The sequence below is a fragment of the Phoca vitulina genome, unplaced genomic scaffold (genome assembly GCF_004348235.1).
Source record: "Phoca vitulina isolate PV1807 unplaced genomic scaffold, GSC_HSeal_1.0 scaffold23, whole genome shotgun sequence".
Taxonomy (NCBI): domain Eukaryota; kingdom Metazoa; phylum Chordata; class Mammalia; order Carnivora; family Phocidae; genus Phoca; species Phoca vitulina.
Genome location: NW_022589726.1, coordinates 25,317,421 through 25,332,689, shown reverse-complemented (window position 1 = coordinate 25,332,689; position 15,269 = coordinate 25,317,421). Strand labels below are relative to the sequence as shown.

Sequence of the window (15,269 nt, the reverse complement as noted above, 5' to 3'; positions counted from 1 at the left end):
CTGGGTGGTGCAGTCGGTTGAGTGTCCCACTCTTAATTTCAGCTCAGGTCATGATCTCAGGGTCGTGAGATCAAGCCCCCCAATGGGGCTCCACGCTCACCACAGACTCTGCTTAAGATTCTCTCTCCCTCTCCATCTGCCCTTCCCCCACTCATGCATGCTCTCTCTCTTTCTCTAAAATAAATAAATAAATCTTTAAAAAAAAAGAATTTAGTTAAGAACTCCAAAAACAGATGATAATCTGGTACAGCTGGGCTGTACGATCAATAGTCACTAGCTACATGGAGCTCTTGAATACGATAAACATAAAATAAACACAAGATTTTGGAGGATTAGTGTGACAACAGAATGTGTAATATTTCTTTAAGAATTTTATGTTGATTATGTGTTAAAATGATAATATTTTGCACATATGGGTTTAAATATAGAAAAATTAGCACAATAAAAATTATTATTTGTGGCTTACATATTTCTATTGGACAGCAGAGCATTGGAGAGGAAATGATGCCTTTTGTTTGAGTAAATAAGAGGTAACATTTGTTCATTCACTCAATATTTACTTTCAGAGTATAGGCACATTCAGAGTTGTCTATATATAGACTTCTCACTAACCCATTCTAAAATGAAATCATTTCATAGCTATCTTACAACCAGACAGGCAACTATTCCAATAAATTTCTAAGCCATAATTGTCAGTATCATGAGACACACTGGTCAGATGAAAAGAATACACACAGACACACACACACACACATTGAGAAATTCCAAATGCCCTCAAGATATTTAAATTTAGAGCTGATATTTCAAAGTTAGAAACCAGCTGACAAAAGTTTTCCACCTTCCTTGAAGTAACTTTCTTCTGCTTCCGTTTTCTTAATTTGGAGTTACTAGCCCTCACTCTAGGTCTTTCAACCCTTACATTTATAATGGGACCTATTTCACTTAAAACAGTGTTGGTGTAGGGTGCTTATAGGGGACAGTCCACCTTAATATACAGGTTTGGGAATTCATGTTAATGTTCCTATACCTCAGATCTCTTGTCTTTAAGATGGTGACCTGCACTATAGGAAAGCTGACTTAAAGCCAAGAGAAGCAGCTCAAATACTTTATAATGGGCATGAAGAAATCAGACCTCTCATATTCTAGAAACCAAATCTGTCACAGGCTTGCCTCTCTTACGTTTCCTCCTTGCTTATCCCAAAGGACTTCCAACCTCGGATGCATGAAGTGTAGAGCCGGCTTCTTTCAATTTATTGTGGCAAAATTCTTAGGATTTTCCTTTCCCTGACACTGAATAATCATATAAATGCTCACAATTTATTGGTGGTGCCAGCAGCATTTTCTTTTTCTATGTAATCTATGCATACTAAATCATCCCCAAAATCCATTTAAAGAGAAGGCATTTAAAGAGAAAAATTAGGGATCAAATGTAAAGGAAATTCTAAAGCATCAACTTTATAGGCAGAGTTTCCCTCAGATAGAATATGGCTTGCAATATCACATTATGGTCAAGAAATATATTATAGTTTATAAAAGGCAAAGATGAAAATTTTATGAAACATACTTTTTCAATTAGTAGATCAAGCAGCAGAGATAAAAACACTCACATCTGCTTTTGAAGCATACTTGAGGAGACCTTGGCAGTAAATTTATAAAGAATTCCCCCTTCAAATCATTTAAAATATTCTTACTAAAGGGATTAATAACAATATCCATCTCATCTCCATCCAACAGCTAATTTTTATTAGGTAATTTTTATGATTTTCCACTGAACTGAATGATATTTGTCACATGGTCAAAAACCATACGTGACAACAGGCTGAGTCCAACTTTATCTACATTTTCTTCACAGGAGTTAGTTTGAATTTGGAAAAATAAGACAACTTCATAAAACTTTAATTGGATAAAACAGTATTTTTGTTTATTGGGGAAATTATAGCCATTAATTTACATATTTAAAAAAATGGGAATTTCTGTTTGAATTATAATTAATATCTTAAATTTTTTCTTTGCCTTAAATGTTTGAAAGGTATTACAAGTGTGACATTTTAAAGAAATATTTACCATTTACATAATAAAGAATTTTGAAAGACCCATGAAGAGCTTCCTTACCTTGCACTCGTAGAGAACACATACTCCAGAAGAGGAATAAACCGTATTTCTCTCTCCTTCAAAGTAGGTCCGTCCTTGAAATTGACATATTGCTTTGGAATAAAAAATACATACATATTTATTTTTAATTTTTCTTTAGGAAAAATAGTTGGGAAGTGTTTAGATTATATTTCACATGGTCTTAAGCCTTTTCAAAGTGTCTGAATTACCATAAACCTAAATTCAATATAACTTAAGGCCCATGTAGCATCCAGTTATTGTTATGCCCATTAAGGTCAGAGAGTAAAATAAGGTACAAAAAGGATAAGGACAATGACAAGTCAGAAGTAGACTCTAAAAAAAGGGTGCCAATGAGCAGACTCTCAGATGACTTGTCTACTAGATGATGTCGCCCTTAGGGCATATTAAGCAGGTGTCTGGAGCAGCTACGAATCAGGGCAACACAAATATGAAAAAAAAAGTGCATATTTTTATATGCCATTTCAGAATTTTAAAAACAAAATTTAAAAGAAGCTTTTTTAACTTCAGTACATACACGAAAATTTTATGTTTTATGAGTTAGCACTATTTAGTTTGTAAATACATGTGGATTAGGGCACCCTACTTAGGATATTGAAAAATCTTAATCTGGGCCTGCTTTGTTTCCAACACCAATTAAATAAAATTTTAAAATAGAACTTCAGATTCAATAGGAAAACATTTTTAATTAGTGAAAATACATAGAAATCATCAAATAATTTTTGAGATTTTCAAAATAGTTTCAATTCACATAAACATTTTGCCAGCAGAAATTGCTTGTTTTGAAGGGAACGGTTCACACTCCCCGAGCTGACTCATCACCTAACCAGAGACAGCTACCCCCAGCTAATGAAACTTAACTTTCAGAATCCTCCTCCGGTTTAGTCACCTTTTTAAGACTCTGAACTAACTTTTGTTTTTGCAACTTTGTATTGTTTTTTGTTTGTTTGGGTTTTTTTGAAAAGGCACTCAATATTGTGTATGCTTTGGAGCTCCATAGCATCTAGAAAAAGACCAGTGGAAATGATTATCTGATAAGAAAAGACTCAAGCAGTTTGTTAGCCTTGTTTACTAAATCCAATTTTTAATTTTAACCATGCAGACTTTACAAAATGGATGTGTACATTTTCTTCTAATTCCTTTGTGTGAATTTGAAGAAAATGTTTCCCTCTTCAGAATTCACATATTTCTGTAACTTTCAAAAGTATCAAATTATCTTAGCACTTTGCTTTAATAAATACTATTTTTGTATCATTACTGAAAAAAGTGCCAGGTTGCCTCTAATAATTGGTAACAAAGATATTAGATAAATTTTTATCAATATTAAACATATACATGGTTGTACAAATATTCATATTTAAAATGTAAACCAACTTATATCTTCACTGAAAAATTAACCGATTATTTAAAAGCTGCACATTTAAATAATGGAAAGCTGCATGTTGTTAAAATGCCATCCTTCAACTGATCTCTTTACTCAGCTTTTATTAATAAATTTCACTACTTAATATATATCACTGGTGAACTGACTTCAAATTTTTGGAGTTTGCTAAAAGAATACAACTTACTTGCATAAATTATATTACTTAAAAACTGGGTAAAGTTTGTGTACTTACAAATATTCAAAATGAAACTGCAGATGTGTCAGTTGCATACTATCTGTCATATTACAAATTAAAATAGCATGTGCATTTACTTAAAGAACCTGACTGATTATAAAATATATCTGTCCAACATGTAATTTTTACATACCCCTCACTTACGAGATCCAGTAACTCAAAATACCAAGTTATGACACATTGTGTGTTCAATGATACTTAATAAGTACCACATTTTACAGGATAATGAGAATAAATAAAACCTTCTTAACTTCTCTTCAGCCCTTGCCATTCAAAGGTATCTAAGCCTATTTTATTATATGACTTCATAACTTCAGCCTATTCAAGCCCAAGGGTATATTGAAAAAAACTGATATTTCAAGTCTTAGAACAGAAGGGAAAGGAAACTAAAAAACACAAGGGTAAGTTCTCCTTATACAAAGTCTTAAGATAATTTAATATTCAGGCAGAGCAGATGGAGCTTCTGTTATAAACTCTTAATTCAAAAGACTCAAATAGGCAATTTGTGGGACAATAGGGCACCAAATGGAGCTTGGCAGAGGGAGAAAGCGCAAAAAACGAATGAGATCACAATTGCTTCATTTCCTTTCAAGCAATGAGCACAAACGGGGTGAACTTGGCTTAGGGAGAACCCAACGTGAGTGATTTTTGCCTTGTTTCTTTATTGATCAGTTGCTGTGATTTCCGTAATTCTGAGGTTTATCCCCAATACCTAGTAAGGCCACTAGGGTATACCTACCCCGGGCTCTTTAGTGGAAAAATGTTAAGAAAGCTAGAAAATTGGGGCACCTGGGTGGCTCAGTCGGTTAAGCATCTGCCTTTGGCTCAGGTCATGATCCTGGAGTCCTGGGATCGAGCCCCACATTGGGCTCCCTGTTCAGCAGAGAGCTTGCTTCTTCTCCCTCTGCCCCTCACCCTGCTCGTGCTCGCTCTCTCTCTCAAATAAATAAATAAAATCTTTTAAAAAAAAAAAGAAAGAAACTTAGAAAATCTATAATCATTGCTAAAAATACTACAAGGAATCCTGAAAATACCATTAGGAAGTCTCTGGAACTTAGGATTTGTTGAAAGAATAAAAGTCTTATTAATTTATTAATACATTGAACAGGTACGTACTCTGAGCTCCTCTTATATGCCAGGTAGTCTGCTAGGTAACTAAAATCCAGAGATGAATGAGACACATGATGCATGCCCTCGCCATGTAGTGAGGCAGACAGACTCATCCACAACTGACTACGATAAAAGCCAAAATGAATTCTTATAACTGAGAAAGTCATAAGTCATATGCAAACGCAGGAGACTGAGTGGTGAACTTCCGCGAGGGGACAAAAGGAAACAAACGGGCTGGGGAAGGACCCAGGCTCTGGCAATAGCGGGAAGTCATGAGCACCACGGGGCTAAGGAGCAAGGACAGGAAATTGTTTACTGAGCCCTGTCTGAGTCAGAGTTATGGGGAAGTGGTGCCTAGAGGGAACCAGGTCAGGAGAGACGCAGGCACTGCTAGGAACAGCACAGCGTAGAGAAGGAACAGGGAGACACGTGGCCAGCTCTCTCTCCTCCTGCCTTCTGATTTCCTGCCGGTGCCCCCCACTGGTGAAGCCTATCCAAAGCCGGTTGGCAAGGAGACCAGGGTGACGCAGCAGGCTCCTGGGGCAGAGACTAGGGCAGAGAAGGAGAGGGAATGGAAGTGGGATAGAGGGGTGCCCAGGAATAACCAGCACCCAGCACAGGTGGCTATCAGATTAAATCGTTTTAAACCACGAAGAGTTTATAAGGATAGAAAAGCATGAGAGAGTGGAACAGAGAGCAAATAAATTTGAAGAGGAAAAATTGCAACATTTAAAAAATGCAGATCCACTTTAAGGAAAAATGAGGTAGCTGATCAAAATGAGGTCCGTACGCAAGCAGAAGGCAAGATGGAGGAACTAAGCTCTGGAGAAATCAAGTGTCCAAACAGAGGGGGGGAAAGCAGATGAGGCCTGTGCCCAGACTTTAACCAAGGCCAGCCCCTGCAAGTATTAGGGACACAGCCTCAGAGACAATAATCCCTGTGGCTACCACAATACTGCAAAAAAACAAAACAAAACAAAACAAAACTCTAGAATTCCCTAACTGAAATGTGTCTACCTGCTTACTCTTCCCCAATAGACTATAAAGTAAAAGAAATCTCTTCCTCCAGAAAACAACAAAGGAATAATCATTTTGCTGTATAATCATTTTGCTGTATTGATTTCTCCTTTAATTCAATTGCATTCACATGTTCATAGTCAGAGGCTTCATTCTTTCCTAGCTTTGGGGTGTGTGTGTGTTTCCACGCATGTGTATATGAAAGCATTAAGTTTCTTATGACATACCTCTGGATTCCTATGCCCCAAATTATTTACCAGCTTTAAGAAGAATTATATCAACAAGGCTACATTTTCAAATACCTATGCTAAATGCTTACTGAGTATATGACAGGCATATTTTTAAGATAAGAAGTTAGGAGGAAGATGGATATTCATTCATTCATATAGGCTTCTCACTTTTCAGACTAAGAAGCTATGCCCCCATGAATACACTGCAACTACTCTTAAGTTATTAATATTAACCAATTTCAAATGCATATTGACTGTGACTCTGGTATATACTGCTGTTTGCATAACTCTAAGGGGATACCATTCATATCATGGTTTATGTGAATTATGTCACCCAGAACTGTCCCGTGCACAGCCTATTCAGCCATGGATGGGGACATTAATTAGAACTTGGGGAAAGTCAATAGGATGATATAACAAAAGGTATATAATGTTTTACTAAGGCTATATTAAACATTACTAATTACACAATCACTAGCACCATAATGATAAGAGAATCTGCAAAAGCAATTAACGTGACTTATTTTCACTTCATTTTTCCCCCCATTTTAACAATTAACAAGAAACAGGAAGACAAGAACTGGTACAGATGCAAATTTGAAAGTCATTAGTTACAAAAAGTGAAAAGTAGTTTACAGCACAAATTGAGAAGTGCGTAAGTGAAAGAAGCCAGTAAAACTCTAGAAGTCCTAAGTTACACATTAAAATCTCGATTGCTCATTAATACAGAGATAGAAAATGCAGATCCCTCTAATAAGATTTAAATCAACTTCTGCAAACCTTTGCAGAAAGAATCATCCAAATCTACCTAAAAAAATATTTTAGAATATAAAAAAATGAAAGGATGTATCATATTTCCCTTCTAAACATTTCCTTGCTTTTCCTTTTTATTGCCAGATTGAAATATAGGAGTCTACTTTAAACTTCCCAATTGGTATTGGCACCTTTAAAAATGATCCAAAACAAAATTAAAAGTTATAGATACCAAAAAGAAAACCAATATAATCCACTTAGGTGAGAAATGGGATTTAAGATTTCTTTAAAATTCTCTTTGAAAACACCAGGTATCCATGATCTTTAGATTGTTTAAACTGCCTATTAATAAGGGCAGAGTTGTAGGTAATAGTGGTTTTTATGCGGTCTTCTTTGAAATCTTGATTTCCTCTGGGAGATCTTAAACATCCCATGTATAATGGCAGTTGTTATATTCTGGGCCAGCATGATAGTTATTTGTTAGTGATATACCAATCAAAGCTGTTGCATGAGAAAATATCTCATTAGCTGTAATTATGTATATTTATATTTTTATTATAGGTATTTAAAAAGAAAGTACAATAAATGCATTCAAGAGGCAGGCTAAGATTCTGTGGAGTCAAGCAAAAATAAAATCTAAAAGTGTTTCAGTATTCCTAAAAACTTCAATCAGCCATGCTGCATTTTTCCAGGCCACAATGTTTTTTAGTAATCTGGACTCACTTGGAGTCAGTTCTTAACAATACGGTTATAATAAAAGTCTTAAGTACTAACTGCTAAAATTAATTTTTCCCTCTTCTATAATACTTAAATGTCTATTAGAGCACTAAACACATTTTTCATTTTCTCTTCTAGTTATACACTTTTGTAATCTTTCCTACATGAGGACAGGGACAGTGTCTTATTTGTCTTTGGATCTTATTCAGCACCCAGCCGTGGCCATGCATAATAAACTCTAAAGGTTTGTTGAATTTTTTGGTAAGTTCTCTTCCAGCTTACTGTTTGATGAAAAGCCTGAAAACAAGTGAATTGGACCTCTTTGATCTGCACATCTCCCTTTACATATGGCCTTATCCTTTGATTTTGCCTCTTTCTTATAAAGATTCTATAAATTGAGTGTCACGGAAATATTTTGCCCTTGTTGTAAAATGGCACCTTACTTATCACTGCAGCAGAGCTGAAGTGCCTGAAATGGGAGTAGGTTTGCCTATCAGCTAATGAAAGAAAAATACCAGCTCTTGTTATAGCAGTAACTTATTAACATGAATAATACAAGGTAACATGTACAACAGAAGTCAGCTTGGACAATTTGATGACAAAACTTCTCCCTCCTCTACAGAAAGCCAATTTTTATGAGCCAATGCTATTTAAAATAATCAGAATTTCAGAGTGTTTAAATAATTCACAAATTTATTAATTATACATGATTGCTTCCTTTAACTAAATCTCATTAATTGTTTGGGAATTTAGTTGTTTGCAAAGCTAATATTAGAGTTTAGGAAATGAGATCATGAGAGTAGAGGTGCAACCCTCTTGTCCCATTTTATATATATCATGTCCTTGGGCTTCTAAAGGACCAAAGAGTGCTTCTCCTAGGGGGCCTTAATTTAGGTCAGTAGCCTATTCTTCCAAAAAGAGAACGGCCCTGAAACACCATAAATCTAGCTGTAGTGAGGGGTTAGGAAGCAAAGAAGGATAAAAATAACTACAAGAATAGAACAAAAGCAAAAATTCTAACACCCTGTCCAAATCAGCCTTTGGGTTACAGGGTTATATACTGGGAAAACGGGAAATGGATATTTCGAGGATAATAGACAAAGGCCAAGTGTGTAGGTGGAAGGAAGGAGTCAGTGTGTTTTTTCCCCCGATTTAATTTTACCAAGTGGCAAGTAAGATAAAAAAAAAAAAAAAGATATTCTGGAATTCACTTGATTTAGCTACCTTTCTATCATTGGCCTTATTCTTGATCCTGGCTTATATACCACACAACGGAGTCTTTAAAATAAAAACAATGTGATCAATTCATTTAGTCTTCTGGGGATGAGAAAAATTTAATGAGTGGAGATAAAGATTTGGAGAAAAATATAGCATTTGTGTCAATACATGCATACTATTAAAATGACAGCATGAATACACATGAGGCAACAGGTTTTATCACTTTACAAAGAAAACATAACGTAAACTATAATAAGGAAATGTTCACACATTGTCAGTTTCAAAGCCAGGACTAGAATTCATCTGACAGTCCTTCTGTATATCTTTTCTTACCACTAAAAATCCAGTGAACTCAGTCAAAACTTGAACACCTAATCTTTGGTTTAACTTTTGGAAAACATCTTTCCAAATGACTAACACCTTTTAGATACATGTTGTTTGGATATTATAGTGTGGAGATGTTGAACATATAATGCTTGTGCATTATAAAGCAGGACCCTATGCATTATAAACCACACAGCTGTGCTCAATTAAGAGACTACAAGTAAAGACCCTGAAACAGTGATGGTGAAGTTTTAAAATAACCTCTTGTGTACACACAAAACAAAGAGGAAAGTGTTAGGGGAGGGTAGGCCTCTTTTAAATGCAGTTTTCCAAGAGATACGCTAATGAATCCTTCCACAATGCAAGGAATATGAGCCAAGGGAACAGAAGAACCTCAAGGTCAAAGGGAGCCAGCTCCGTGTACCAGACACAGAAGGGGCAGCACGATGAGGAGGGAAGAGGGAGCAGAGGAAGCAGCAGAGGACAGAAACATTTAAAAGTATACTTGAGATGGAGGAGGAGAAAGGAAAGCAGAAAGCAACAAAAGGCTAAACAAGAGAAACAAAATGATTTCATAAAGAGTTTTGCAGGAAGAGTCGCAACACCCAGTGGACAAGGGGAGCAGTTATGATAACCTACTGTCCACCAGGTGCTGTACTAGGCAGGTGCCTTCCTGCCTCCAAGGAGCGTTCAGCCAAGCATTGGAAACAGATGACCACACACACAAGTAACTACATACAACTCAGAGGTAGTGCGGGAACAGAAAGGAAGAACAATGCCTTACACGAGTGGAACTGGAAATGCTCCACAGAAGAGGAGCAACTGAAAATGAGTACTGAAATGCTTTAATATGATTTAAGTTGGGGTAAGAGTACTCATGATATATTCAGAGAATAAAATAGAATAATGCTCATAACAATATACTTAGTATACCTGGATCCTAATGGGCATCTACTCGGGATAATATATAAGCTGGAACTGATTTATTATAATTGATTTTATAACCAATTTAAATGCTCCCAACCTGCTGGGCCAACAGTTCTCAACTGTGGATGCATATTAAAATCACTTGAAGAACATTAAAACTGTGCCCCAACTGCATGCCAGACCAATTAAAAAGAATCTCTAAGTGTCGGACCTGGGCCTCTTTATTTTTTTAAAGCTGCTCAGGCACAGCTAAGCTTGAGAACTATTTGCTATGCAGACAAAAAAGAACTAGGAAAGAGAAAAATACAATTAACACTTCAATGGGACAGTCACATAGATATTCAGTAGAAACCTTTTTATCCCATGTTATTTGGATAGTTATTTGGTCCATTTTTTGAAAAAAATCAGTTAAACTGAGAAATTAGAGACAACAATAAATACGTACTTTAAACATTTTAATTTAAAACATAAATCCACACTCATTCAACAAGGTTTTGAAGTGCAACACTTTTCTTTGGTATGGATTCATTGATTGTGCTTCATTGCATACTTGGTTATATAAATAAAACATAGTGTTGCCTACCATTTCTAATTTTTTTAAGTGGACTAAGGTAGATATTTGCCAAACAATGTAAAGAGGGATCATTCTAATTCTATTCCACAACACTTTAAGTTGTCTTACATCTAATTCAAGAGCATATTTTTTAGCAGTTTGAGTTTATCAGTGTTTTTCAAAGCACTCAACTCAATTTTTATTTTAAAAAAGTATGTCTTTTCACATTCATATGTCACTGGTTTACATATTATATATGTATATGTATTTACAGCAATTCAATAACATTACAATTGCAAGACAAATACAATGGACATAAACAGGTTTGGGGACAACATCTACCTCTTGCTTAGCATGAAAAATCATGTTGTGGGAGCATTAAGTATACAGGCTTAGGCTCAAGTTCAATTGAGACCTTTTAAAAAATTTTTTTAACAGAGCCAATGGAAATTGTAGATGAGTGCTTCTCAATTCACCTGGAGATCCTATTTAAATGAAAATCCTGATTGGGTAGATCTGAGATTCTGCATGTCTAAGTAGCCTCCCGGTGATACAGATGCAGCTGGTCCAGTGATCACACTTTGGGTAGCAAAGTTGTAGATCACTGATTATTAGTCCTGCTTCCACGTAAGAATCACCTAAGATTACTGAAAATACAACATGGGGAACCCAGACCAATTAAATCAGAGTCTCTAGGAGAGGGGCCTAGGCATCAGTGGTTTTTAAGAGCATCCAGGTGATTCCAGTATACGGCCAGTGTTGCAAATCACTGTGTAGATTAATCCAACCAGTCAATTCAGTGAGCTTTTAATATAAATCTCCATCCCGGACAAAATCAGAGAATGACTCATAGGATGAAGTTCTGGCCAAAACTATTTTATTCTTACACTATAATTAAGGAAACATCATAAACCTACAGCTCTATTTCCAGGGGTTTTTCTTAACTTCTAAATAATTTACTTATGTTTATAATTTCAAAAAAAGTAATAGAAGTCATGGAAGTGAAGGACAAGGGAGAGGATGAAGAAGAGGGTGGGGATGACAGAGGCGGAAAGGGAGACAGAATGCAAGTGCACTGTAAGACTGGAAATTGAGCCTAATTAAATACAGCTGTGCTTGTATTTTGGGACAAAATACTTGTTGAAATACATCACTTTTTCCTATTTTCAGACAATTGCCCCCCTTAGGGGGCTAATTAAGTAAAATTTTCTACAGCTATGCTAAATGAAACATTGAGGTTAATATGTAAACTACATTAAGTCTAGAAATAAGAATTAAATTACCCCCAAACTTAACACTTCTCATAATCATATATCAAAATTTGATTACACTCTTCGCAAAAGCCTCTGGAATTAAGGAGTGAAAGGGATTCCTATAATATTTCATGACTTTGAAGATGCTATCATGTTTATTGCTGTATTCCTCCTCACCATCATTTATTAAGAAGTAAATTATGGAAATGTTCCTTCTCAACCTCTTACTCAATAAATACCTCTTGAGTAGCTACTATATGCCAGACAGTGCTAAGCACTGGGAACACAGCAGTGAACAGACATAGACCTTGACCTCACAGAATCTGCAATACAGAGGTGGACTCAAGAACAACTAACCAGGCAAATAAAAAATAACTGCAGGTAACACTAAGAAAACAATCAAGAGTCTGAGGTACTTAATAACTAGGAGACCATTTTGGATGAATCAGAGAATACCTCTGGGAGGAGATGAAATTTTAGTTGGGACCAAAGCCTGAGAGGAGCTCATATGGGGAAGAATGACAGGGAATAAAAAAATTCCAGGCGAAGTGGAAATTAACTTGGCTTATTTCAGAAACTGAATGAATTCCAGTGTGGAATTTTCTACTTATCTATTATTACTGAATTTTAGACATTTGCACTGTGGTCAGACAGTATATCATGTATAATTTCAATTCTTTGAAATTGGTTGAGATGAACTTCATCATCCAGTATATTCAATATTTTAAATGTTGTATGGGAGCTTAAAGGAATATGTAACCTGTACCTTGGGAGCATAATGGTCTATATATGTTTATCAGGTTTAGATTGTTAATAATATTCAAGTGCTCTTATCCTTAATGTTTTTTTGTGTGTTTGTATTCTGTCAATTACTGCAACTTCACTCTGACTATGGATTCATCTATCCTTCCTCGTAGTTCTGTCAATTTGGCATCATATATGTTAAGGCTATATTATTAGGGATATACAAATTTAAATTGCTATGTCTTCCTTGTGATTTGAAATTTTATTATTATGAAGTAACTCTAGTAATACTTTTTGCCTTGAAGTCGACTTTGTCTGATATTAACCAGGAGCAATCAGCTTTCTTTTCCATGGGCTTTTACTGTCCTTTCACTTTTGACCTTTCTGTATTCTTATGCTTTAGATGTGCATCTTTTAAATGGTATAAAGCGGGATTTCGCTAATTCAGTTTCAATATATTTATCTTTTAAAATGGATTGTTTAGCCCATTTACATTTAGTGTAACAACTGATATATTTAATTTTTTAACCTACTATCTTATTTTGTGCTTTCTCTTTCCCTGCCTGCACTTTCTCCCCCCCCCCCCCGTTTATAACTTATTTTGGATTGAATATTTTTTCATCATTCCATTCTCCCCTACACTAACTCAGTAACACATTTTAACACATTTAACACATTCTGCTCCTGACCATACTATAATGTTATTATTGTATTTTTAAAATTATAAACTCTTAAGTAAGATACTATGAATACAACACCAAAGGCAAGATCTATGAAAGATATAATTGATAGCAGGACTTCACTAAAATTTAAAACTTCTTCTCTGCAAAAGAAAATGTCAAGAGTATTAGAAGACAAGCCATAGACTGGGAGAAGACACATCTGATAAAGGACTGTTATCCAAAATAGACAAAGAACTCTTAAACTTCAACTAGAGGAAAACAATCCGATTTAAAAATGGGCCAAAAGAAAATTGCAGATGTCAAATAAACATAAGAGATGCACCACATCATATGTCATCAGGGAAATACAAATTAAAACAATGAGATAGCACTACACACCTGTGAGAATGGCCAAGATCCAGAACACTGGTAACACCAAATGTTGGCAAGGATGTGAAGCACCCAGAAGTTTCATACATTGCTGGCAGGAAATCAAAATTGTACAGCCACTTTGGAAGACAGTTCAGCAGTTTCTTACAAAACTAAACATACTCTTACCATAGAATCTAGCAAGTACTCTCCTTGGTATTTACCTAAAGTAATCGAAAACTTATGTCCACACAAAAACCTGAGCACAGATTTTAGCAGCTTTATTCATAACTGCCAAACCTTGGAAGCAACCAAGATATCATCCTGCAGTAGGTGAATGGAGAAACAACTGTATATCCAGACAATGGAATACTGTCAGTGCTAAAAGAAATGAGCTATTGGGGAATCTGGGTGGCTCAGTAAGTTGAGTGTCCAACTCTTGGTTTTGGCTCAGGTCATGATCTTATGGGTCATGGGAATGAGTCCCATGTTGGCAAGGCTCCGTGCTCACTGGGCAGTCTCCCTGAAGATTCTCTCCCTCTGCCCCTCCCCCTATGTGTGCATGCTCTCTCTCAAATAAATAAATAAATCTTTAAAAACAATAAAGAAATGAGCTATCAAGCCATGAGGCGACATAAAGAAACCTTAAATGCATATTGCTAAGTGAAACAAGCCAATCTGAAAAGGCTACATACTGTATGATTCCAAATATATTATATTCTGGAAAAGGCAAAACTATGGAGACAATAAAAAAAAAATCAGTGACCGCCATGGGCTTGGGGGGATGAATGAATTGGCAGAGCACAAAAGATGTTTAGGGAGTGAAAATACTCTGTATGATAATGATGAATATATGTCATTAAACATTGCCCAAGCCACCAGATTGTACAGCACTAACAGTGAACCCTAAGGTAAATTATGGGCTTTGGGGGATTATGATGTGTCAATGTAGGTTCATCCTTGGTAACAAATGTATGTACCATTCAGATGAGTGATGATGATAATGGGGGAAGCTCTGCATGTGTGGGGGTGTGGGGTATCTGGAAGTCTCTGTACCTTCCTCTCAATTTGGTTGTGAACTTCAAACTGCTCTAAAAAAAAAATAGTCTTAAAAAGTGTGATCAGTCTATTCATTACTCCCTTGAAGGTAATATTGTCTCCTTTTTAGATTTTTCTCTTTGTCTTCAATTTTCTGAAGTTTCACTATATTGTGTCTAGATAAGGATTTATCTTTATTTATCTTTTGTGTGATTCATTGGGGTATCTGAATCTGCAGATTTGTGTCTTTTATCAGTTCCAGAAAATTCTTAGCCATTTTTCCTCCCTTCTACTCTTGGGACTCACATGAAATGTATATAAACATTCTCCTACATCCTCCCTGTCTTCTTCCTTCTCTTCAGTATATTTTATCTTTTTAAAATTTTTTGTTCTGACTTTTAGATAATTTATAATGTATTTTCCAGCTCACTAATTCTACGTATCTCTGTCTATTCTGCTGTTAAATCCATCTTTTGAGGCTGTATTTTTTTCCCAGTTGTATTTTTCATTTTTGGAGTTTCTGTTTCTTTCTTTCTTCTTTTTCTTTCTTTCTTTCTTTCTTTCTTTCTTTCTTTCTTTCTTTCTTTCTTTCTTTCTTTCTTTCT

The 15,269-nt window shown here is 35.6% G+C and overlaps 1 protein-coding gene across 4 annotated transcripts in view; it reads right to left on the bottom strand.

Annotated features, from left to right (window-relative positions):
* Nucleotides 1-15,269, bottom strand: part of NELL2 (neural EGFL like 2) — a 324,370-nt gene that overhangs the window by 186,559 nt on the left and 122,542 nt on the right. For all 4 annotated transcript variants that reach the window (XM_032420483.1, XM_032420482.1, XM_032420484.1 and 1 more), the window contains one exon: nucleotides 2,113-2,204. In XM_032420483.1, the coding sequence (XP_032276374.1) occupies nucleotides 2,113-2,204 (92 nt within the window). The remainder of the gene's footprint in view (nucleotides 1-2,112; nucleotides 2,205-15,269) is intronic.